Source organism: Loxodonta africana, chromosome 1 (genome assembly GCF_030014295.1).
Source record: "Loxodonta africana isolate mLoxAfr1 chromosome 1, mLoxAfr1.hap2, whole genome shotgun sequence".
NCBI classification, from domain to species: Eukaryota; Metazoa; Chordata; class Mammalia; order Proboscidea; family Elephantidae; genus Loxodonta; species Loxodonta africana.
Genome location: NC_087342.1, coordinates 64,229,635 through 64,255,181, shown reverse-complemented (window position 1 = coordinate 64,255,181; position 25,547 = coordinate 64,229,635). Strand labels below are relative to the sequence as shown.

The 25,547-nt window shown below is 40.8% G+C and overlaps 1 protein-coding gene across 2 annotated transcripts in view; it reads left to right on the top strand.

The window, feature by feature from the left end:
* MBOAT1 (membrane bound O-acyltransferase domain containing 1) overlaps window positions 1-25,547 on the top strand; it is a 166,831-nt gene that overhangs the window by 86,264 nt on the left and 55,020 nt on the right. For both annotated transcript variants that reach the window (XM_003416450.3, XM_064281293.1), the window contains exon 4: window positions 9,971-10,066. In XM_003416450.3, the coding sequence (XP_003416498.1) occupies window positions 9,971-10,066 (96 nt within the window). The remainder of the gene's footprint in view (window positions 1-9,970; window positions 10,067-25,547) is intronic.

The following is a 25,547-nucleotide window of genomic DNA, read 5'->3' as shown; positions in this document are numbered from 1 at the left end:
ACATCATGATAAAGGGAAAAAAGTTTGAAGTTGTTAAGAATTTCATTTTACTTGGATCCACAATCAACACCCGTGGAAGCAGCAGTCAGGAAATCAAATGACACATCGCATTGGGCAAATCTGCTGCAAAAGATCTCTTTAAAGTGGTAAAAAACAAAAATGTCACCTTGAAGACTCAGGTGTGCCTGACCCAAGCTATTGGTGTTTTCAGTCACCTCATACGCATGTGAAAGGTGGGCAATGAATAAGGAAGATGAAAGAAGAATCAATTCCTGAATTATTGTGTTGGCAAAGAATTTTAAGTATACCATGGATGCCCAAAAGAAGGAACAAGTCTGTTTTGGAAGAAGTATAGCTAGAATGTACCTTACAAGCAAGGATGGTGAGACTTCGTCTCACATGTACTTTGGACATGTTATCAGGAGGGATTGGTCCCTGGAGACGGACATCATGCTTGGTAAAGTAGAAGATCAGTGAAAAAGAGGAAGACCCTCAATGAGATGGATTGACATAGTGGCTTCAACAGTGGACTCAAGCATAACAAGAATTGTGAGGATGGTGCAGAACGATCTGTTGTACATAGGTTCGCTGTGAGTTGGAGCCAACTCAACGGCAGCTAACAACAACAATAAATTCACAGTGTTATGCCTCCGTCACCAATATCTAATTCTAGAAGATTTCCATCATTCCAAAAAGAAATCCTGCACCTCCCAATTACTCCCCTCTTTCTCTTGGCAACTGCTAATCTACTTTCTTTTTCTATGGATTTGCCTAATTTGGAGATTTCATATAAATGGAATCATAAACGATATGGTCCTTTGTGAGTAGCTTCTTTTAGCATAATATTTTCAAGGTTCATCCATGTTCAGTATATATCAGTACTACCCTTTTTTATGGCTGAATAATATTGCATGGATATACCACGTTATGTTTATCCATTCATCAGTTGATGGACATTTGGGTCATTTCAGCCTGTTGTCTATTATGAATAATGCTGTTATGAACATTGGCATACATGTTTTTGTGTGAATGTATATTTTTAGTTCTCTTTGGTACATCCAAGGTGTGGAATTGGTGGGTTATATGGCTCTGCCTTTAATTTTCCATAGTTGTGGTACCATTTTCCATTTCTGCCACTAGTGTATGTGAGTTCCAATTTCTGTACATCCTTGCCAACACTTGTTGTTTCCTGTTTTCTAATTTTTTTAACTTTTTAAATTTTAGCCATCCTAGTCGGAATTGACCCGGCGGCACTGGGTTTGGTTTTGGTTTTGGAGTGGGTGTAAAGTGGCATTTTGTTGTGGTTTTGATACGCATTTCCCTAATGACTGAAATGTTGAGCATCTTTTCATGTGGTTAGTGGCTATTTGTACATCTTCTTTGGGGAAATGTCTATTCGTATCCTTTACCTACTTTTTAGTTGAGTAATTTATCTTTTTATTGTTGAGTTGTGAGAGTTCTTATATATTCAGGATACAGTTCCCTTATTACATATATGATTTGAAAGTATTTTCTCTCTTTCAACAGTAAACCTATTAATTTTACAGGCCATACAGTATCTATCAAGACTACTCTGCTGTTGTAGTGAGAAAGCAGCTATAGACTATGTCAACAAATTGGCATTGCTGTGTTCCAATACAACTTTATTTACAAAAATACTTGTAAGTGATCTTAGCAAAGCTTTACGATATCAGATCAATATACAACAATTCTATTTCTATATACTAGCAATTTCAGTTTCAATTGGAAGTCCAACTAAATTGGATTTGAAATTAAAAGAAAAAATACCTTTTATAATGACATCAAAACATATGAAATACTTAAGGATAAATCTGAAAAAAGATATGAAGTGTTTGTACGCTGAAAAGCATAAAACTTTGCTCAGAGAAATTACAGAAGGCCTAAATAAATAGATATATTGTGTTCATGAACCAGGGGACTCAATATAGTTGAAATATCAGTTTTCTCTAAATTGATCTCCAGATAAATAGCAGTCTCATTCACAATCTCAGGAGGCTTTTTTTTTTTGTGAGGGAGGGGAGTGCAAATTAATAAGTTGATTTTAAAATCCACATGGAACTACAAAGGACCTAGAGTAGGCAAAAACAACTTTGAAAAAGAAGAATAAATTTGGAAGACTAACCCTGCTGGACTTCAAGACTTATTTTGAAGCTGTAGTAATCCAGACTTCGTAGTATTGGCTTAAAGGTAGAAAAAGAGATCAGTAGAACAGAATAGAAAGTCTAGAAATAGAGCCACACAATTGATTTTTGACAGAGGTACAATGTGAATTCAGTGGTTTAAGTACAGCCTTTTCAACAACTGGCACTAGAACATTTGGATATTCACATACCACCTCCCCTCACCCTCCCCCCCCAAAAAAACTTCAAACCACACTTCATAAAAATTAACTCGGAATGGATCATAGGCCTAAATATAAAACCTAAAAATAGAAGACTTGTAGAAGAAAACCTTGGATAAGCTCTCTGTGACTTTGGGTTAAGCACAGGTTTCTTAGATGATGGAAGGAAAAATTTAATACATTGGATTTCATCAAAATCAAGAACTTCTAGACTTTGAACAGAGTGTTGAGGAGACAAGTGACAGACTGAGGGAAAATCTTTCAAAAGGCGTTTCTGATAAAGGATTTCAATCCTGAATATATAAAGAAGTATGAAAAACTTAGATAAGCATCTCAATGAAAAAATGAACAAAAGATTTCAACAGATACTTTCATTAAAGAAGATAATAAAACCAAAACAAACCCGATGCTGTCGAGTCGATTCAGATTAATAATGATCCTGTAGGACAGAGTAGAACCTCTCCCGTAGGATTTCCAAGGAGTGCCTGGTGGATTACAACTGCCAACCTTTTGGTTAGCGCCATAGCTCTTAACCTCTGTGCCACCAGGGTTTCCAAAGAAGATGATAGGATGGCAAATAAGCATATGACAAGTTGCTCTTCATCATTTTTCATTAAGGAAATGGAAATTAAAACCACAACGACATACCTGTATATACCTATTAAACCAAACCATACCAGCTGCCACCTATTAAGCCAAACCATACCAGCTGCCATCAAGTCATTTCCAATTCATGGTGACCCCATGTGTTGTAAAGTAGAACTATAAGTGTTGTTGAGAATCTGGAGAGCTGGAACTTTCATATACTGCTGGTGGGGTTTTAAAATGATAACAACCACTTTGGAAAACGGTTTGGTGGTTTCTTAAAAAGACTCCTATCATAGGTATTTATCCAAGAGAAATGAAAACATATGTCGAAGCAAAGACTTACATACAAATGTTCATAGCAGCTTTATTTATTATAGCTGAAAGTTGGAAACAACCCAAATGTTAACAACAGAATACAACAAAACAACAACCCGTTGCCTATGAGTCTATAGGACAGAGTAGAACCAGAACAGCATTCGGCATTAAAAAGGAATGGACTATTTATACAGTGACATGGATGAATTTCAAAATAAATATTTTGGATGAAGGAAGCCGTGGGAATTCTATACATAGAAAATTCAAACTAATCTATAGTGACAGTGATCCTGTCAGTGATCACCTGGGGCAGACTGGTGCAGGAGGTGTGAAAAGAATTCCCAAGGGGTATGAGGAAGCTTTTGGGGGATGACGGACATGTTCATTATCTTGAATTTAGTGATTGTACTCTTTAAATATGTGCCATAAGACTGTTCTAAAAAAAAAAAATAAAGGAAAAAATATTCTTACTAGGATATTTTGATTTGAAAGCACAGAAGTAATTTAATTCTGCCTTTAAGGCTGTGTGTTTGGATAATCAGTTGGGATGCCTGGGGTATCTGTTTTGCATTGTCTCAGTTTCCTGTAGTCTCTGAAAACCTAACATGAATTCTGCCTTTCCGTAACACTAGAATGTGAACTCCTCAAGAACAAAGACTTTTGTCTGCTGTTCACTGTTATGTCTGCAAACGTAGAAGAGTATCTGGCTCAAGGAAGGGCTCAATAAATATTTATTGAATGAATGATCGAGAGACTTTTAAAAGTCATTTGCCCGTTTATGGCTTCTTTTCTGTTTCTCTGAAAAGCAGATACCTCACTCCAGCTGCAGAAAAAGTTTTTATCGATAAAAATAGTACCACACCGATTTTTTCTTTTACGAGCATTGCAATTTAACTTTTCAGTGTACAATCCGGGAGTTCCTTGTAATAATGATCTGGCTTTTGGGGAAACATATGTTTGCATGCTTTTAAATTTCATAGTCATTCAACTTAGTGTCTGAAAGTGCTCTGAAAATTTCAGTTCTTATCAGCTCTGTTCTAAGTGCCGTGCTTGAAAGAGATAGTGTCATCCCTTCCAAAAGGGAAATAGGAAATCCATATTTCTAATCTGGAAAGAATGGCTTTTGGAAGTGCTTCATATTATGACAAAATGCTTATGAAAGCTTTTTTTTTTTTTTGAAGGGGGTGGGGTGAGATGGGTGGAAACGTTTGGCTTTTTCTAAACTTGATTTTGGAAACAATTAAATGATCAATAATAATATTTGTTGCATCTATAGTACGTTTCCAGCTACCTTACAGATTGTAGTTTGCCAGCATTCCCCACATGTGTGATGCGGGTGGGGTGTGGTACAGTTTTTAGAGGGTCAAGAGCATACATACATGCACAGTCATTCTGTGTTAGGTGCGGGTTCACTGTGTTAGTCTTGGGCCAGGAATGAAATACTCCGGCCAGAAATGGAATACTCCAGGCGTGGCAAGTAGCAAGCAGTTTATAGACAGGCTATGACTGTTTTACCACAGGAATTTGTGGTTGCAGAGGACTGTGCCACAAGACCAAAAAGAAAAGATGCCAAAACAAAGTCTTTCCCTCTTTCTTTGCTTGTGTGGTCGCCAGTATTGCAGAGGTAGGGAGTGGCTCATAGTTCCCGATGGATGGACTCCATGTAATTTAAGAGAATAATTCCAAAATGGTTTCCTATGGATGGAAAAAGCACTGGAGTGGGAGTTGGGAAATCTGGCTCCTCCTAGCAGGGTATTTGGAAAAGTCACTCAGCTTCTTTGTACATCCCACCTGTACAATGTGGTTTTAGTAGTCCCTAAAACAGTTAAGTGCTCACCTAGTAATTGAAAGGTTGATGGTCCAAACTCACCGAGAGGTACCTCAGAAGAAAGTCCTGGCTGTTTACTTCCGAACGGTCATGGTTATTGAAAACCCCATGGAGCACAGTTCTACACTGAAACACATGGGCACACATGAGTTGGAATTGACTCCCCGGCAACTGGTTTAGTTTGGTTTTTGGTTTAGTAGTTTAAACTTAAGGTTCTCTTCAAGACCATGATTTCATGATTCTTCGTACATATTAAGCCCAAGGAATGAATTGCTGTCTTTACTTCACTGAGTAAGTTATAAGAGTTCTGTAGTACAGCTGGAAGCGGAGGGAGAGTGTTGTTATTTGCCACTGTAACTATTTATGGACTAATTGTTGTTTTCAGGAATTGTTTTGGGAGTTCTTTGGGGTACCACCTGAGTTTCCTTCCCAAGCCACTCTGTTGGGCAGAAGGTACAGGCGGTAATTTACCATCTGTGAACCAACTGGAGCAGAATATAGTTTATATCTGTTAGGTCAGAGGCCTCGCGTGAGAACTTCGTGAAGCAGTTATCATTTCGGGAGTATCTGCTTTGTGCCAAGTACTAAGCCAAGCTCTTTTTAATATATTATGTCATTATTTTTAATGTATAAAATGTTATTTACTATACCATTTGGCATATTATTATATTATTTAGTATTTCATTTCATTATTTCAAATATATTATTTTTAGGACAACTTCAAAAACCAAAACCAAACCCGTTGCCGTTGAGTCAATTCCGACTCATAGAGACCCTATACAGACCAAACGCACTGCCGTTGAGTCGATTCCAACTCATAGTGACCCTACAGGACAGAGTAGAACTGCACCATAGAGTTTCCAAGGAGCACCTGGTGGATTTGAACTGCTGACCACTTGGTTAGGAGCCCTAGCACTTAACCACTACACCACCAGAGTTTCCCTAGGAAAGTGTAAAACTGCCTCATAGGCTTTCCAGGGAGCAGCTGGTGGATTAGAACTGCCGACCTTTTGGTTAGTAGCCATAGCTCTTAACCACTGTGCCACCAGGGCTACGTTGTTTTTTTTTTTTTTCCCTCCAAGGTGAGGAAATGAAAGCCAGAGAGGTAAGTAAATATACAGCTCGATGAATTTCCACAAGGTGAACACATCTAGGAATCCACTGCCCAGGTCAGTAAGGAGACTATTATAGGCACTTATGCCCAGTCTCCACCGCACCCTTCTTTCTAAAGAGAACCGCTATCCCAAGTTCTCTCACTGCAAGTTAGTTTTGGCAGTGCTGGGATTTGATGAACTCTTGCTGGTTGGTTTCCAGAATATGTGCTCTCTCCACCGCTCCTGGATTCCTTAGATTTTTCAGGTTTATTCAGGGCATACCTGTATTGCTATATTATAATGGCAGCCCTTGGCAGCATTCTTAATAGGTGGGGCCTTAGTGCAACAGTTGAATTGAACCTGCTTTTCCCTCTGGGCCAAGAGAAGGACAGAATCTAGCATCTGCTGAGGACAAAGGGAAAGCATCAGGTGTGGCCACATTTGAAGGGGTCCTGGAAGAATCTGGATGGTCCCTAGCAGGTGTTTGAGCCTGCTTTGTGCTTCTGCTTTGATCTTCTTTAATGAGCTGGAAAAACAGAACAGGTGTCTTGAGACAAGGACTCCCAACTCCTTTCTACTACTGCTCTTAAGGGAGTGGTTTGCTTTTTCTTGGAGTCCCTGGGTGGTGCAAACAGTTAGCACTCAGCTGGTAACCAAAAGGTTAGCAGTTCGAGTCCACCTAGAGGTGCCTGGGAAGATAAGGCTTAGTGACCTACTTTTGAAAAATCAGCCATTGAAAACGGTATGGCACACAGTTCTACCCTGACACACATGGGGTCACCATGAGTTGGAGTTGACTAGATGGCAGCTGGTTTTTGTTATTTTTTTAATCATTTGCTTTGTTTACCATCTTCCTGGCTAAAGGATCAACTCAGGATAGGAAAAAATCTTTTTGTGTAGTAACATCCTTGTTTGGGAATAATGGTAAAGAGAACTTAAAATTATATAGTGCTTTAGAGTTTTCAGAACTCCTTCACACACATCATCTGGTGACGCTTGCTACCAAATGAATTTTTATTATGGCTATTTTACTATGCCTTAGTTTGATCTAGGCTTCATGGGTTATTTTAATGTGAATTTGTGAATTTCAATATAATTTAATATCAGAATATATGACTTCCTTGTTTTATGACATATTTAAAAGTTATACCTTCTGAATTTATGTAGTATTCGATGGGTTCCTGAACCATTTAAAAGTGTTTAATGTGTTCATTTCAGTTAATTTCAGCTAATAGCAACTGAATTCCTCCCATGTGTCAAGTTAAGGGTTGCGATACTCAGGGTCACAATGAGTTGGGGAGAGAGAAACATTCATAATTTTAATATTATAATTTTATATGTTAGCAGGTAGTACTAGACAAATAGAAGCAAGGGAGCAATGAATTGTGCCCAGGATGGGGGGAGGGATTGAAGGATGAGGGATGAAAGGTGAGGTAGGATGAATGGAGCAAGATCAAGCCAAGTGATACTGAAGAGTTGACCTTGGAGCTGAGCCTTATCTGATGACCGTTTCCAGATAACTTTAGGGTGGAGAAAGGAGTTGCAGGCAGAGGGAGGAGCATGTAGGAAGACATCTAGCCTGAAAGTACAGGATGTAATTGTAGAAAGGAGTCCCTGGGTAGTGCAAATAGTTAACACCCTTGGTTGCTAACCAAAAGGCTGCAGGTTTGCGTCTACCCAGAGGTGCCTTGAAAGATAGGCCTGGTGATCTACTTCTGAAAAATCAGCTGCTGAAAACTCTATGGAGCACAGTTCTACTCTGACACACATGGATTGCTGTGAGTCAGAATAAGCTCAGTGGCAGCCGGTACTGGTTCATTGTGGCAAGTGAGCAGTCTAGTATAGTTTGAACATATAGTAGATGTGGGGCATGCCTGGAGATGAGTTCAGAAGGATGAGGTAGAGTTGTGTTCAGGAGGTTTGATTTGACTAGATAAGGGATCCCCTGGAGTCTTTTAAGGAGAGTAACATTCACATAGTTGTTTATTCATTCAACAGATAATAATAGGACAACATGGTATACAAAACACATACAATCATCATTACCTTCATGGAACTTACAGTCTAGTAAAGGAGACAGTAGTTAGATGATCACACATATTTATAATTACAGATTAATAAAGGTTATGAATGACAAGTTGTGTGTGTATATATACGTATGTATATCTGTGTACACGCATGTGTATCGCTCGTTATGTGTATTGTTAGTTTATATAGTAGCATGGTAGGGCAGGCTGTTTTGAAGGAAGCCAGGAAGTGGTAAGGGGTAGGTGGTAATTGAGTAATGGAAGCCTCAGGCATGGATAGGGAGGGTCCTGCCTGACCAGAACCTTGGAATGCTAAAACCTAACTAGCAGGTAGGAGTCCCCAAACAAAACAAACAAAAAAAACCCAAACCCACTGCTGTTGAGTCAATTCCAACTCATAGCAACCCTATAGGACAGAGTAGAACTGCCTCATAGTTTCCAAGGCTGTAAATCCTTACGGAAGCAGACTGCCATATCTTTCTCCCGCAGAGCCCCTGTCGGTTTTGAAGTGCCGACCTTTTGGTTAGCAGTCAAGTGCTTTAACCACTGTGCAGCCAGGGCTCCAGTCCCTCTGTGGCACAGTTAAGCACTCGACTACTAGTGGAAAAGTTGGCAGTTCAAATCCACCCAGAGGTGCCTTGGAAAGACAGGCCTGGTGATCTGCTTCTGAAAGTCCATACCCTTGAAAACCCTGTGGAGCAGCTCTACTCTGCACACATGAGGACATCATGAGTCGGACTTGACGGCAGCTAACATGAACAAACCAGTAGGTGGAGGAAGATAACCTGGACTAGGAGCCTTTGCTGTTGTTAGCTTCCCTCTCTCTCTCTAAGCATGTTGTTAGTTGCTGTAGTCAGTGGCAACTCATGGCAACCCCATGTGTACAGAGTAGCCTGTGACCTTTTGGAATCAGACTACCAGGCCTGTCTTTCAAGGTGCCTCTGACTGGGTTGTCATCTGCCAACCGTTCGGCTAGTAGTTGAGCACATAACCATTTGCGCCACTCAGGGACTCCAGGAGCCTTAGGAGACTTAACCAGGGGGGTGGGAAGAAAACAACAAGAATGGAAGCCAAGAGAACGACGTGTCTCAAGAAAGGAAGAGTCAGCAGTATGATGATGATGATTTATATTTTGTGAAGATCATCAGGTACACATGATGGTTTTTGAAGAAGAGAGACTGAGTGCAAGACCTTCTAGGCCAGTGTTCTCAGCCCCTCCTGCGCGTTACTGCTGCCAGGCGCATTCTGTATCAGTTAACCAAACCCATTGCCGTCGACTCAATTCCTCCTGCCAGGCGCATTCTGTATCAGTTAACCAAATCCATTGCCGTCAACTCAATTCCGACTCATAGCGACTTTATAGAACAGAGTAGAACGACCCCCGTAGGGTTTCCAAGGCTGTAATCTTTACGGAAGCAGACCGCCACATCTTTCTTCCTTGGAGTAGTTAATGGGTTCAAACTGCCAACCTTACCACAGATTAGCACTTACCCATTGTGCAACCTGGTCTTTTGTACCGATTAAACCAGAATAAAATTGAGAGCCACAGCAGCAATCCAGGTGAGAAAAGATAAACAGCTCAATTTGGGCACTGGGGTGGGAAGGTGAGGATAGCAGATTGATTGGGTTGTAGACAGTCTAGATTGGACTTTGTGTCCAATTGCATGTGGCGGGTGATGGAGAGGAAGAACAGTAAATTTATTAGGAGTATCCTCATCATGAATAGCTGTCTGATCTTCTGTGTTTTGCATTTCAGATACACCTTTTTTGTAGCAATGGGATACCTTACGATATGCCACATCAGCCGAATATACATATTCCACTATGGAATTCTTAGTACAGATTTTTCCGGGTGAGTATCTTAATTTTGGGGAGCCTTGATTGCTAACTTTGACTCAGATTTTGGGGGTCTGTAAACATCAGGGCGCACATGTGAATCATTGGTGTCTGGTTAAAACAGGTGGTAAGACACTGTGCTAATGATGTTGAGGTTGAAGACTTGAATACTCTGTAGGACTACTTTGTTTTAAGGCAGAAGCCACAAACTATGATCCATGGGCCATGTTTGTCTGTATTAGTTTCCTGTGGATGTTGTAACAAAGTACCACAAACTGGATGGCTTAAGACAACAGAAATTTATTCTCTCACAGTTCTGGAGGCCAGGAGTCTGAAATCAAGGTGATGGCAGGGCCATGCTGTCTCTGAAGCTCTAGAGGAAGATCTTTCCTTTCCTCCCCCAGCTTCTGGTAGCCCCAAGTGTTCCTTGGCTTGTGGCAGCATCACTGTCATTTCTGTGTATGTCTTTACATAGTTGACTTCTCTTTGCATCTAAATCTCTTCTCTCCTTAAAAGGACATGAGTCATATTGAATTAGGGCCCACCCTACTTTAGTAAGCCCTCATGTGAACTTAACTAATTACATCTGTAAAGACCAAATAAGGCCATATTCACAGGTACCAGGGGTTAAGACTTCAATATATCTTTTTTGGACAAAAATCAATCCATTGCACCATCCCACTGCTTGTTTTTGTAAATAGAGTTTTATTGGAACCCAGCTGTCTTAGTTATTCTAGTGCTGCTATAACAGAAATACTGTAAGTGGAGGCTTTAACAAAGAGAAATTAATTTTCTCACAGTCTAGTAGGCCAGAAGTCTGAACTCAGGGTGCCCCCTCTAGGGGAAGGCTTTTTCTGCCTGTGGCTTTTGGAGGAAGGTCCTTGTCATCAATCTTCCCCTGGTCAAAGAGCTTCTCAGTACAGGGACCCTGGGTCCAAAGGGTGCACTATGCTCCTGGTGCTTCTTTCTTGGTGGTATAAGGTCCCCCTGTCCCTCTGCTTGCTTCTTTCTTTTATATCTCAAATGAGATTGATTTAAGACAAAACCTAACCTTGTAGATTGAGTCTTGCCTCAGCAACATAACTGTTTGCTAATCCTGCCTCACCGACATCACAGAGGCAGGATATACAACATACAGGAAAATCACACCGGATGACAAAATGGTGGACAATCACATAATACTGCGAAACATGGCCTAGCCAAGTTGATACACATTTTTGGGGAACACAGTTCGATCTGTAACACCACCCATACATTTATTCGTTTAGATATTGTTTACGGGTGCTTTTGCACTACAATGGCAAGAGACTCTATGGCCCGCAAAGCCTAAAATATTTACCGTTTGGCTCTTTATAGAAAAAGTTTGCCAACCCTTGCTTTAAGGCCCTTAACATAGGGTAGGTGTTCGTGTCTTGCTAGTTAACAGAGAACTCTTCTGTGCCAGCGGCATTTTGTTCCATTGTGCATGAGATTGCCATGAGTTGGGGGCTAACTTAACAGCAGCTAACATCAACAATGGAGACCCATGGAGGGTAGTACCCTTCTAGTTGCTGGAGGTCTAGAGGGTTTGGCGGTCCCTATAGTCAGAATCGACTTGATGGCAACGGGTTTGGTTTTTAACCAATAAATAGCTGATATTCTGACCTCCTTGAATGCCTCCCTGGCTGTCCCAGCCCCTCCCCCAAAACCTCTATACCGTGAGAGAATACATTTCTTTTTTTTAAGCCACCCAGTTTGTGGTGATTTGTTATGGCAGCCCTCAGAAACGAACACACGTTGTTTTATGATTTTATACCTTTTGATGAGCTAACCGCCTCCACCTCGGCTGTTCGTATCTCTATTGCTGCTCTTATCATGCTTCCTGTTATTTCTGTGTTAACATGACTCTCCTCTCATGGCAAACCAGGGGCCAAAGTCCTCAACATGTGTTAGGGAGTGTTGGGCTTGATAAAGGTTACACATGAGGAAGGAAAGAAGATGGTATGCACTTCAAGGGGAAGTGTCTTTATCTGAAAATGAAGGAGCAGTGTCTTAAAGGCTAAGAGGACCCACTTCTGAGGCTTCGCCTTTTGGTTTGCGAGGTATGGGAGATGAGCAATCTCCCCTTGAGACAGTAGAGGGTCAGGGATGTTTTTGTCGTAGAACAGGATTAAGCTAAGGACGTGATTCTCAATTTGGGCAGTTTTGCCCCAAGGGGATATTTGGCAATGTTTGGAGTCATTTTGGTTGTCATTACTGGCAAGGGGGAGGATTGCTGCTGGCATCTAATTGGTAGAGGTCAGGGATGCTGCTAAACATCTTACAATGCATAGGACAGCTCTCCCTCACCCCCAACAAAGAATTATCTGGTCCAGATGTCAGTATTACTGAAAATGAAAAATCTGGAACTATGAAGGAGGTAGAGAAACATTTTCTGAAGAGTATGAGGATGTAGCAGAGATCGTGTCCACTGTAACTCAGGGTGCAGAGGGCTAGGAGGAATGAGATGGGAGAGCTGAGGAGTGGAAGGCTTTGCCAGGGGTGACCATGTGTGCAGAGAACAGGCCTTTCCCTCCGTCAGACTTGCTTCCTAGCCTGCTCTACTGCTTACAAGTGTGAGTACTTGAGGGATTTACGTATCTCTCTGCACCTCTGTTTCCTCTTCTGTAAAATGGGTATAATAATGTTCTAGTTAGGGGGCACGTCCCTTTCCTTGTCACTGGGCCCCTCCATTTGTTTGAGCCCTAAAGCCATAAACTCTAGAATGAGTTTTATACCATTCTGCACAATTCTAACATACTTAGAACACAGACAGGTATTGAATGGGATTGGATTAATTTAGGATTAGTTTATGTTAGCGGCATCCCTGGATTAATCCAATTTAGCGTTTGTGTCAAACAGTATATTATAATTCAATGATAATATAGAAATTTTGGGAAACACAAAGTTGTTGTATTTTAGATTATTCCCTGACTTGGGTTTTACTTATCACTCTACAAATAATCAAGCTTTCATGGGCTGGACCGTTGCTCATGGTCAGGGTAACATTCAAGATGCACTTTTGTTAGTGCTACTGATACAGTTTATATCAATATGTAGAGTCCTGAATGTGCTAGGTGTTTTCTCTGTGAATGTGGGCTATTAAAGGTGCTAGAACATTTACTTTTCTCCTGGGGAAAGCTAAGCAATTGCTTGTAATAAAGCAGTACTTGATTCCTTTTAGGTTTGTGACAGTGAACTGGTTTTTCTTTTTTCCTCACAAAAGAGTACAATTCGAGTTTTCTTCTGAAAGTAGCAGCAAGAGCTCTCTTTGCTTGTTCCTGGCTAGGCTAGATTCAGACAGATAATTGCGTTCCCGTCATGTTGGCAACTCAAGTTGCTCATGTGTTTTTGAAAACAGTAGAAACTGTGAACTGTTGTAGTCTGCTAGTGAAAGTATAAGTTGGTTCAACCCAATTTATGGCAATTTAGCCATAAATTTCAAACAAGCATTTTTAAGAAGGTCATATGGTATAATAAACTTCTGAGAAGTGAATTGTCTTAAGGAAATCAAATTATGTATAAGGATGTTCAGCTTTTGTCCATAGTAGTAAAAAACTGGAAATATCCTAAATGGTCCAAAAGAAGTGAATGATGAAATTCTAGTATATCCATCTGATGAATTAGCAATCCTCCATTGAAAATGATGTCACAGAATGTTTAATGATTACTGGAAAATGCTTACAAATAAAATGGAAAATAAAAACGTCAAGACAAGTTACATGTATTAACATTCCATTTTTATGAAATATGGACATGGGTAGAAAAAGAGTAGACAGAAATAATCAAAATGCTGAAACAGTGGTTCTGTTAAGGGAGCCATCATTGGTGATTTGAATATTCATTTCACTCTTTTATTCAGGCAGTCTCTGGGCTACCAACGTCTAGCTTATATAAAACCTGTAGTTACAAACCAACCCCCGTTAAGCCTATTATATTAAAAATTTGAGGTACATACAACGGTTCCTAATAACAAATGGGTGCTACTTTGTGACACGCATCAAAACACTATTATTATTACTGTATTATTATATTAAAGATCTACTACACATCTGTAAGTTTGTAAGCCACTGTGGTGGCTTGCATGTTGCTATGATGCTGGAAGCTGTGCCACCAGCATTTAAAATACTAGCAGGGTCACCCATGGTGGAAAGGTTTCAGCAGAGCTTCCAGACTAAGACTAGGAAGAAGGACCTGGCAGTGTACTGCTGAAAAAATTGGCCAGTGAAAAACTTCATGAATAGTAGCGGAACATTGTCTGGTATAGTGCCAGAAGAGCCCCTCATGTTGGAAGGCACTCAAAATACAACTGGGGAAGAGCTGCCTCCTCAAAGTAGAGTAGACCTTAATGACGTGGATGGAGTAAAGCTTTTGGGACCTTCTTTTGCTGATGTGGTATGACTCAAAGTGAGAAGAAATAGCTGCAAACATCCATTAATAATCAGAACATGGAATATATGAAGTATGAGTCTAGGAAAATTGGAAGTTGTCAAAAATGAAATGGAACACGTAAAAACCAATATCCTAGGCATTAAACCCATTGCCAAGGAGTCAATTCTGACTCATAGTGACCCTACGGGACAGAATAGAACTGCTCCATAGGGTTTCCAAGGAGCGATTGATGGGTTTGAACTCCTGATGATTTGGTTAGCAGCCAAGCTCTTAACCACTGGGTCACCAGGGGTCCATCCTAGGCATTAGTGAGCTGAAATGGACTGGTATGGGCCATTCTGAATCAGACAATCATGTGGCCTATTATGTGGGGAATGACAAATTGAAGAGAAATGGCATTGCATTCATTATCAAAAAGAACATTTCAAGATCTATCCTGAAGTACAACACTGTCAGTGATAGGATAATATCCGTATGCCCACAAGGATGACCAGTTAATACAACTATTAATCAAATTTACAACTGACCACTAAGGCCAAAGATGAAGAAATTGAAGATTTTTACCAACTTCTGCAGTCTGAAATTGATCAAACTTGCCATCAAGATGCATTGATCATTACTGGTGATTGGAATACAAAACTTGGAAACAAAGGAGAAAGACTGGTAGATGGAAAATACTGCCTTGGTGATAGGAGTGATGCTGGAGATCACATGATAGAATTTTGCAAGACAAATGAATTCATTGCAAATACCTTTTTCAACAACACAAATGGTGTCTATACAGTAACCTTGCCAAATGGAATACAGAGAAATCAAATTGACTACATCCGTGGAAAGAGACGATAGAAAAGCTCAATATCATCAGTCAGAACACCACCAGGGGCCAACTGAGGAACAGACCATTACTCATATGGAAGTTCAAGTTTAAGCTGAAGAAGACTGAAACAATTCCACAAGAGATATATCCCACCTGAATTTAGAGATCGTCTCAAAAATTGATTTGACACATTGAGCAGTAATGACTGAAGACCAGAGGAGTTGTGGGATGACATCAAAGAACACACTCAGCATTTTTCAAGCTGAAAGAACTGAAGGAAAATTCAAGCCTCGAGTTGCAATTTTGAAGGATTCTTCAAGGAAAATATTGAATGACACAGAAAGCATCAAAAGAAGATGGAAGGAATACAGAAAGCCATTGTAGCAAAAATAATTGGTCAGTGTTCACTCATTTCAGGAAGTAGCGTATGATCAAGAACGGATGGTTCTAAAGGAAGAAGTTGAAGCTGCGTTGAAGGAAGTGGCAAAAAATAAGGCTCCAGTAATTGACAGAATACCAATTGAGAAGTTTTAGCAAACGGATGCAGTGCTGGAGGTGCTCACTCATCTATGTCAAGAAATTTGGAAGACAACTTCCTGGCCAACCAACTGGAAGTGTCTATTCCAAAGAAAAGCGATTCAACAGAATGGAGAGATTATCAAACAATATCATTAATATCACATGCAAGAAAATTTTGCTGAAGATCATTCAAAAGCAGTTGCAACAGTACATTCACAGGGAACCGCTAGAAGTTCAAGCCGGATTCAGAAGAGGACATGGAACGAGGGATATCGTTGCTGATGTCAGATGGATCTTGGCTGAAAGCAGAGAATACCAGAAAGGTGTTTACCTGTGTTTTATTGATTATGCAAAGGCATCCCACTATGTAAGAAATTATGGATAAAATTGCAAAGAATGGGAATCCTAGAACACTGAATTGTGCTCCTGAGGAACGTGTACATAGAGCGAGAGGCAGTCCTTTGAACAGCACAAAGGGATACTGTGTGGTTTAAAATCAGGAATGGTGTGCGTCAGGGTTGTATCCTTTCATGATACTTACTCAAGCTCTATGCTGAGCAAATAATCAGAGAAGCTGTACTCTATGAAGAAGAACACAGCATCAGGATTGGAGGAAGACCCATTAACAACTCGTGATATGCAGATGACACAACCTTGCTTGCTAATGTGAAGAGGACTTGAAGCACTTACTGATCAAAATCAAAGACCACAGCCTTCAGTATGCATTACACCTCAACATAAAGAAAACAAAAATCCTCACAACTGGACCAATAAGCAACATCATGATAAACACAGAAAAAATTGAAGTTGTCAAGAATTTCATTTTACTTGAATCCACAATGCAAAAAATCAAAGGGCATATTGCATTGGGCAAATCTGCTACAAAAAGACCTTTTAAAAGTATTAAAAAGCATAGATGTCACTTTGAGGACTAAGGTGTGCCTGACCCAAGCCGTGATGTTTTTCATCACCTCATATGCATTCGAAAACTGGACAATGAATAAGGAAGACCGAAGAAGAATTGATGCCTTTGAATTATGGTACTGATAAAGAAAATTGAATATACCCTGGACTGCCAGAAGAATGAACAAGTCTGTCTTGGAAGAAGTATAGCCAGGGTGCTCCTTGGAAAGGAGAATGAGGAGACTTTGTCTTGCATACTTTGAACATGTTATCAGGAGAGACCTGTCCGTGGAGAAGGACATCATGCTTGGTAAGGTAGAGGGTCAGAGAAAAAGCGGAAGATCCTTGACTAGATGAGTTGACACAGTGGCTGCAACAATGGAGCAGGACCGGGCAGTGTTTCATTCTGTTGTACATAGGGGCGCTATGAGTCAAAACCTATTCAACGGCACCTGACAACACCACCACATGTTAAAGATGTTTCAGGGTATCTGGAAGTGTTTCTTTAATGTTTTTTATGCAAAGAAAGGTACACTATATGGTATATACTAAGACAAACATTTGACTAATTGACTTTAAATAGGGGCCATACCTAAGTGTTCTGACTTAACATACAAATTCGACTTAAAGACAGACTTGGGAACAGAACTTGCGCATAATCTGGGGACTGCCTGTATGACTATAGTAATAAGGAAAAATTCTAAATATCATTTTAATATATTTGCTTGTATATTAAAAGATTATAGTGAAGTGCAGCAGACATGATTGGAACAATAGCAATTTGTGTTCTCTGTTATCCTATTTACTGGAGCATAATAAAAATATCATTTACCTGTACCTTTTGCTTGTGGTAGAGATCACTTGCTCTTTTGTTCTATAGTTTGTGACATCTTGATCACCCTATCTGACAAGCCCAGGATGTACAAGTAATTGCGTTCTGTACATGGAAAAGGGGATCCCTGGGTGGTGCAAACAGTTAACGTGCTTGGCTGCTAAGTGAAAGACTGAAGGTTTGAGTCCACCCAGAGGTACCTCAAAAGCAAGGCCTGGTGATCTGCTCCCCCGAAATGAGCCATTGAAAACCCTATGGAACATGGTTCTACCCTGACACACATGGAGTCACCGTGAATCCAGATTGACTCGACAGCAACTGATTTTTGGTTTACTTCATGAGAAAAAGAGACTTTCAGGATTTGTTCTTATCCATGTTTCTCTTTCACACTGCTGTCGACTTTTCGATAACTAGCACAATCACTTGCAATTTAATTCTGAGGATATAAATGTAAGTTGTACCAAGTATATTTGTTATGTTCTTGTTAAAATGGAGGATCAGGGTTTTTTTGTTGGATGGTGAAATATAAAGGCTCAATCTTAGAAAAGATAATGGAAGGACTAAATCTGAGTAAATCATCCTGTTATGATCCACCGATGAATGGTTCTGAACAGGATACCAGGGAACTCAGAAACGAGTCCACGGTTTTGGGAGGGGGGGTTCCTCTGCCTTCAGTTGTTGTCCTAGGAAGCCTGATAGAGCCATGCACTTCCTTTGCTAAGTGCAGCTCCTGGAGTCCCTTATTTTCTTCCTCCAAGATGGCATAATTGATAAGAGTTTGGGAGTATTTTATTAAGGCTGCAGTATTGTCGGCCTCCTCTGCAGTAAGTAGTGGAGCCAGAGGTACAAGAGGGGCAGAAGCAACTAGGAGGTAGGGAAGTACTGCCCGAGCTTTCTTTGTCCCTCAGCCACAGGGTTCGGTTGCCATATTGTGCAGTTCACATTGCACCTTGGCGTCCCTTGAAGTTGTGTGAGATGGCAGTGTTAGGTCAGGTTGCTGCTGATTAGAAGCTTGTTTATAGTCATATTCTGCCAAACTTCTTGTTGGCTGACTACCTGCATTCTGGTACAGTATGCAAGTGCCACAAGTGGGTTTTTGTTAAAACAAAGAACGTTATAAAAATAAAATGTTTAACCTTTTGGATCAAAAATTACCTCTTAGGAAAATAAGATCCTTGAATGTCCAATTTAGCATGATGCTTCCAGCCAGATGTGTGATAGGTTGACTCTGGATATTTGTAACTAATGCCTGCATTCTGTCATTGTTCCATACTAGCTGTAAGAGGACAGCAGAACTTAACCATTTAGGTCCAAAGATAAAGGTAAAAGAGGTCGGGTTTATTTGAACATTGCTCAAAACTGAGTTTTTTGTTTAATGTTTTAAAGACAGGTTATGTCTTACTGGGAATTGATATGGGAAGTAGAAATGGATGAATGGATACTGCTTCTCCCGAATTGCCTGGAGTCTGTATCACAACATGTATTGGTTACCTAGTGCTGCTGTAACAAAGTATACCACAAGTAGATGGCTTTAAAGAATAGGAATTGATTGTCTCCCAGATGAAGAGGCTGGAAGTCCAAATCAGACCATCATCTCTAAGGGAGGAACTTCCTTGTCAGTGGCCCTATGATTCCTTGGCATTCTTTAGTGTTGCTTGGTGTCTCTGTCCCCTCCATGTATGTCTCTTGCTTATTCTCTTTTTATAACTCAGAAGTATTAGGTTTAGCACCCACCCTATTCTGGTATGACTTCATAAACATAACAAAAGAAAATCCTGTTTCCAAATAAGGTCAGATTCACAAGCTCAGGGGCCAGGACTTTAATACATACTTTTGGGGGACACAGTTCAGTCCAAACCACAAGGCATTGATTTTGTATATGTATGTATGTCATTCTTTGTACTCCAAACACATCTCTTTTACCTTAATTCATTTTCCCCATTATGTGTCGTTGTTTTTAATCCAAATTAGACTAGTAATCTTACGTCCAAGAAGAAAAGATGGTTTTCTTTTGCCTTTTTTTTAATCATGAAAAAATTTCGTAGGACAAAGCAGATGTGGTTATACCTTCAATAATGCTAGACTCAAACCTTGATTTCTAATTGGTTAGATGATTCCCCTGGATTCAAATGCAGAGCCTGTGACTGACAAGTGTGTACATGTCCAAGGACATAGCATAGTTCTTGGGTGGAAAATCTGAGTACAGCTCAAATTCTGAGGCCTCATTGTCCTGAAGAATTTCTTTGGCTGTATCAGGGAGCCATTTATGAATCTCCTCCTTATTTTGTCCTTCTCGTTATTGTAGTATGTGCTTGTATATGCTGGGTTTTCTGTCTTTGCAAAAAGAGCGTGAATTCCAATTGCAAATCAGCAGTCGTGTCTTAAATTATTTTGTTTTGATTGAAATATTTAAGTTTTACCTTCAAAGTCAGAAGCTCTTAGGATTTGACTCTTGAATGTTAATAACTTATGCGATCTAAATTTTGGCATCTAATCTAAGTTTAAATAAACACACGTTTGGCATTTCTCAAGCTGAAAGAACTGAAGAAAAAATTTAAGCCTCGAGTTGCAATAGCGAAGGATTCTGTGGGGAAAATATTAAACGGCGCAGGAAGCATCAAAAGAAGATAGAAGGAATACACAGAGTCATTATACCAAAAAGAGTTGGCCGACGTTCAACCATGTCAAGAGGTAGCATATGATCAGGAACTGATAGTACTGAAGGAAGAAATCAAAGCTGCACTGAAGGCATTGGCGAAAAACAAGGCTCTGGGATTTGATGGAATATCAGTTGAGATGTTTCAACAAACGGATGCTACGCTGGAAGTTCTCACTCACCTATGCCAAGAAATTTGGAAGACAGCTACCTAGGCAGCTGACTGAAAGAGATCCATATTTATGCCTATTCCCAAGAAAGGTGATCCAACTGAATGTGGAAATTATCCAACAATATCATTAATATCACACTCAAGTAAAATTTTGCTGAAGATCATTCAAAAGTGGCTGCAGTAGTATATCAACAGGGAACTGCCAGGAATTCTGGTCTGGTGCAGAAGAGGATGTGGAACCAGGGATATCATTGCCGATGTCAGATGGATCTTGGCTGAAAGCAGAGAATACCAGAAGGATGTTTACCTGTGTATTATTGACTATGCAAAGGCATTCGACTGTGTGGATCATAACAAATTATGGATAACATTGGGAAGAGTGGGAATTACAGAACACTTAATTGTGCTCAGGAGGAACCTGGACATAGATCAAGAGGCAGTTGTTTGGACAGAACAAGGGGATACTGCATGCTTTAAAGTTAGGAAAGGTGCGCATCAGGGTTGTATCCTTTCACCATACCTATTCAATCTGTGTACTGAGCAGATAATCCAAGAAGCTGGACTATATGAAGAAGAACAGTGCATCACGAATGGTGGAAGACTCATTAACAACCTGTGTCATGCAGCTGACCAACCTTGCTTGCTGAAAGTGAAGAGGACTTGAAACACTTACTGATGAAGATCAAAGACCACAGCTTTCAGCATGGATTGCACCTCAATATAAAGAAAACAAAAATCCTCACAACTGGACCAGTAAGCAACATGATAAATGGAGAAAAGCTGGAAGTTGTCAAGGATTTCATTTTATTTGGATCCACAATCAACAGCTGTGGAAGCAGCAGTCAATAAATCAAAAGATGCATTGCATTGGGCAAATCTGCTGCAAAAGACCTCTTTAAAGTGCTGAAGAACAAAGATATCACCTTGAACACTAAGGTACACCTGACCCAAGCCATGTGTCTTAGTTATCTAGTGCTGCTATAACAGAATACCACAAGTGGATGGCTTTAACAAAGAGAAATTTATTTTCTCACAGTCTAGTAGGCTAGAAGTCCAAATTTAGGGTGTCAGCTGCAGCGAAGCCTTTCTCTCTCTGTCGGCTTTCTCATCTATGTTCACCCAGACTAGATGCTTCTCTGCACAGGGGCCTTGGGTCCAAAGGATGTGCACAGTTCCCAGCACTGCTTTTTGATGGTATGAGGTTCCCCAATTCTCTGCTTGCTTCCCTTTCCTTTTATCTCTTGTAAGATAAAAGGTGGTTTTGGCCATGCCCCAGGGAAACCCCCTTTACATTGGATCAGGGAGGTGAACTGAGCAAGAGTGTTACATCCCACCCTAATCCTTTTAACCACAGGCAGAGATTATGGTTTATAACACATAGGAAAATCACAAAATGGAGGACAACCACACATGGCCTAACCAAATTAATACACACATTTTTGGGGGGACATAATTCAATCCATGACATTCTACCCTTTAGCCCACCAAAAATCACATTCTTACAACATGTAAAACATAGTCATTCCATCGTATCGTAGCAAAAGTCTTAAATCAAGTCCAAGTCCAAAATTCAAAAATTCCTCTTCATCTCTGAAATCCAGAATACAAGTTATTTGCTTCCAAAGTGTAATGGCAGAACAAGCACAAGCTAGACATTTCCATTACCAATGGGAGAAATTGGAGAGAAAGAAGGCATAACAGGCACCAAGCAAGATAGTAGAACACATTACGTTAACCGTCACGGCTTGAAAATAATCATTTATTCTCTGAGACAATTTACACAATAGCTTTGCCCTCCAGACTCTAGATATTGGCCATACTCCCTGGATTCCAAGTGGAGTCCCCTGGACCTGGGCTTTCAGCTCCAGCTTCCAGGCCTATTGGGACAGCAGCTCTGCTCCCTCGGCTTTAGGCGCACCATTCTCCTAGTCCATCTGAGTGGCAACTCCACCCTTAGAAATACCAGGAGCCATGGCTCCACCCTTTGAAACCCCTGAGGTCATGACCATGCCTTTTGAGACTGAGACAGCATGGCTTCTTGTGTTCATTTTTGCTTCGGCTTTTGCTTCCTGGTTTCGTGGCCTCTCGGCTCTTGGGCCTCACGCCCACATCTACCCTGCTGGGGCAAGTGTTCTAAAGCTCTGTAGCTCCACTGATAAGTGCTTGGAGGCACTTGGAGGCCACACAGGCACTCAGCATTCTTGCTCCATGCGTCAGCTCCAGTGCTCTCTGGTGCTGGTCTCCTGGCTCTGCTGCTGCTGGTTTGCTGCCACTGCCACTGGTCCTCTGCTGCTGTTTCTCACCATCTGTGCCTTCTCCAGCCTTAACAGTTCTCCTCACTTCCTTCTGAGCCTTCTATCCATTCAGTTTCAAAACTACTTCCACATTTTAGGTATCTGTTAGAATAGCACCCCACTCCTGGCACCAAATTCTGTCTTAGTTATCTAGTGCTGCTATAACAGAAATACCACAAGTGGGTGGCTTTAACAAAGAAAAATTTATTTTCTCACAGTCTAGTAGGCTAGAAGTCCAAATTCAGGGCATCAGCTACAGTGGGAGGCTTTCTATCTCTGTCAGCTTTCTCATCCATCTTCCTGCAGACTAGGAGCTTCTCTCTGCAGGGACCCCGGGGACATAATTCAGTCCATGACACCATGGTATTTTCAGTAGCATCATACGCATGTGAAAGCTGGGCAGTGAATAAGGAGGACAGAAGGAGAATTGATGCCTTTGAATTGTGGTGTTGGCGAAGGATATTGAATACACCACGGACTGCCAAAAGAACAAATCTGTTTCATTCTGTTGTACATAGGGTCACTATGAGTTGGAACTGACGCAACGGTACCTAACAACAACAACAAGTTTAAATAAATTGATGAATTGAAAAACATTCAGGGTGGACTGTACCTGGGCATTGTTTCCTTTGGTAGTTTTCCTCACACCCATAGAAAAGCAGAGTATGTAGGAGGTACTCCTTTCCTTTTTAGTGAACAGTGTTCTACTTTGTGGCTTTCTGATCTGCTTTTTCACAAGGTATTAGTATTAATTATTAGTGTTTTATAAAGCCACGATCACATGCGTGAGTTGTTTCCTATTTAAATTGCTAGAAACTTCTTCAGCTATATGAAACGGAAGCAATAGATTGAATGTATTAACCTCCCCCCCCCAAAAAAAAACCCACTGCTGTCGAGTCGATTCCAACTCATAGCGACCCTATAGGACAGAGTAGAACTGCCCTGTAGAGTTTCCGAGGAGCGCCTGGCAGATTCGAACTGCCGACCTCTTGGTTAACAGCCATAGCACTTAGCCATTACGTCACCAGGGTTTCCATTAAAAGTATAATCTAGATAATATGTTACAGTATTTTATCTTAGCTTATTTTCTTCCAAAAAAGGACATCTAAGGTGCTCTAAAGGGGTCCTGGTTCTGCAGTGGTTAAGCACTCAGCTGCTAGCCGAAAGGTCAGGAGTCTGAACCCACCAGCAGCTCCTAGGAAGAAAAACCCTGGCAATCTGCTCCCATAAAGATTTCAGCCTAGGAAACCTTAAAGGGGCAATTCTACTCCATTCTATAAGCTTGCTGAGTTGGGATCAACTAGAGGCAACGAGTTTAGTTTGGGGTTAAAGGTATTCTAATGAATGGCAATAATACGTTCTTTTCCTCCATAGACCTAATAGTATAGATAACTATATTAAGTAATTATTTTATATTGACATTGATATAGATATTCAGTATTACATATTTCATTCATCTGGGTCCTCTAAGAAGCAGATGCAAAGATGGGGATAGAAATGTAAAGGTTTTATTGGGGCAATGCCCATAGGTAAAATGGGGCATGAATTGGATTCCTGCCAGTTGGTGGGTTTGAACTGCCAACTTTTAGGTTAGCAGCCATGCCCTTAACCATTGTGCCACCAAGGCTCCTTTCCCCTTCTCTTAGCCTCATGCATAATATTAGGGATCTTATTTCAGTTGATGGACTTTGACTGTTGGACTTTACAATTAAGATATAAAGTTGGGCATAGGTGTTAAATTACAAAGGGCATTTGTTGGTACTTTCTTTAAAATAGTTTTATTATTTATATTTACAACTTGAAGTATTCCATGCTTAATATTTTGAAGAGCTGGAAAATGGGAGTTAGGATGAGAAGAATTAAAGAGGAAAGTGGACTCACAGAGAAGTGAATAACTACTGTTGGCACAGGTCAGATTTAGCCTAAAGCCCATTTGTGTTCAATCCCATCTTCCCAGACACTTGGACCTGGTCTAGGCACAGGGCACAAGGGCTATGTGGCATCACAGGGTCGTCCTAGGGACACTGTCTAAGACATGGATTAAAGCCTCCGTGTTTACAATGGAATACTACGCATCGATAAAGAACAGCGAGGAATCTGTGAAACATTTCATAATATGGAGGAACCTGGAAGGCATTATGCTAAGTGAAATTAGTCAGTTGCAAAAGGACAAATATTGTATAAGACCACTATTATAAGAATTTGAGAAATAGTTTAAACTGAGAAGAAAACGTTCTTTTGTGGTTACAAGAGGGAGGAGGGAGGGAGGGTGGGAGAGGAGTATTCACTAATTAGATAGTAGATAAGAACTACTTTAGGTGAAGGGAAAGACAGCACACAATACAGGGGAGGTCAACACAATTGGACTAAACCAAAAGCAAAGAAGTTCCCGGAATAAACTGAATGCTTCGAAGACCAGCGTAGCAGGGGCAGGGGTCTGGGGACCATGGTTTCAGGGGACATCTAAATCAATTGGCATAATAAAATCTATTAAGAAAACATTCTGCATCCCACTCTTTGAAGAGTGGCGGCTGGGGTCTTAAACGCTAGCAAGCAGCCATCTAAGATGCATCAGTTGGTCTCAACCCACCTGGATCAAAGGAGAATGAAGAACACCAAGGACACAAGGTGATTACGCGCCCAAGAGACAGAAAGGGCCACATGAACCAGCGACTACATCATCCTGAGACCAGAAGAACTAGATGGCGCCCAGCCAACACCAATGACTGCCCAGACAGGGAACACAACAGAGAACTCCTGAGGGAGCAGGAGAGCAGTGGGATGCAGACCCCAAATTCTCATAAAAAGACCAGACTTAATGGTCTGACTGAGACTGGAAGGACCCCGGTGGTCATGGCCCCCAGACCTTCTGTTGCTCCAGGACAGGAACCATT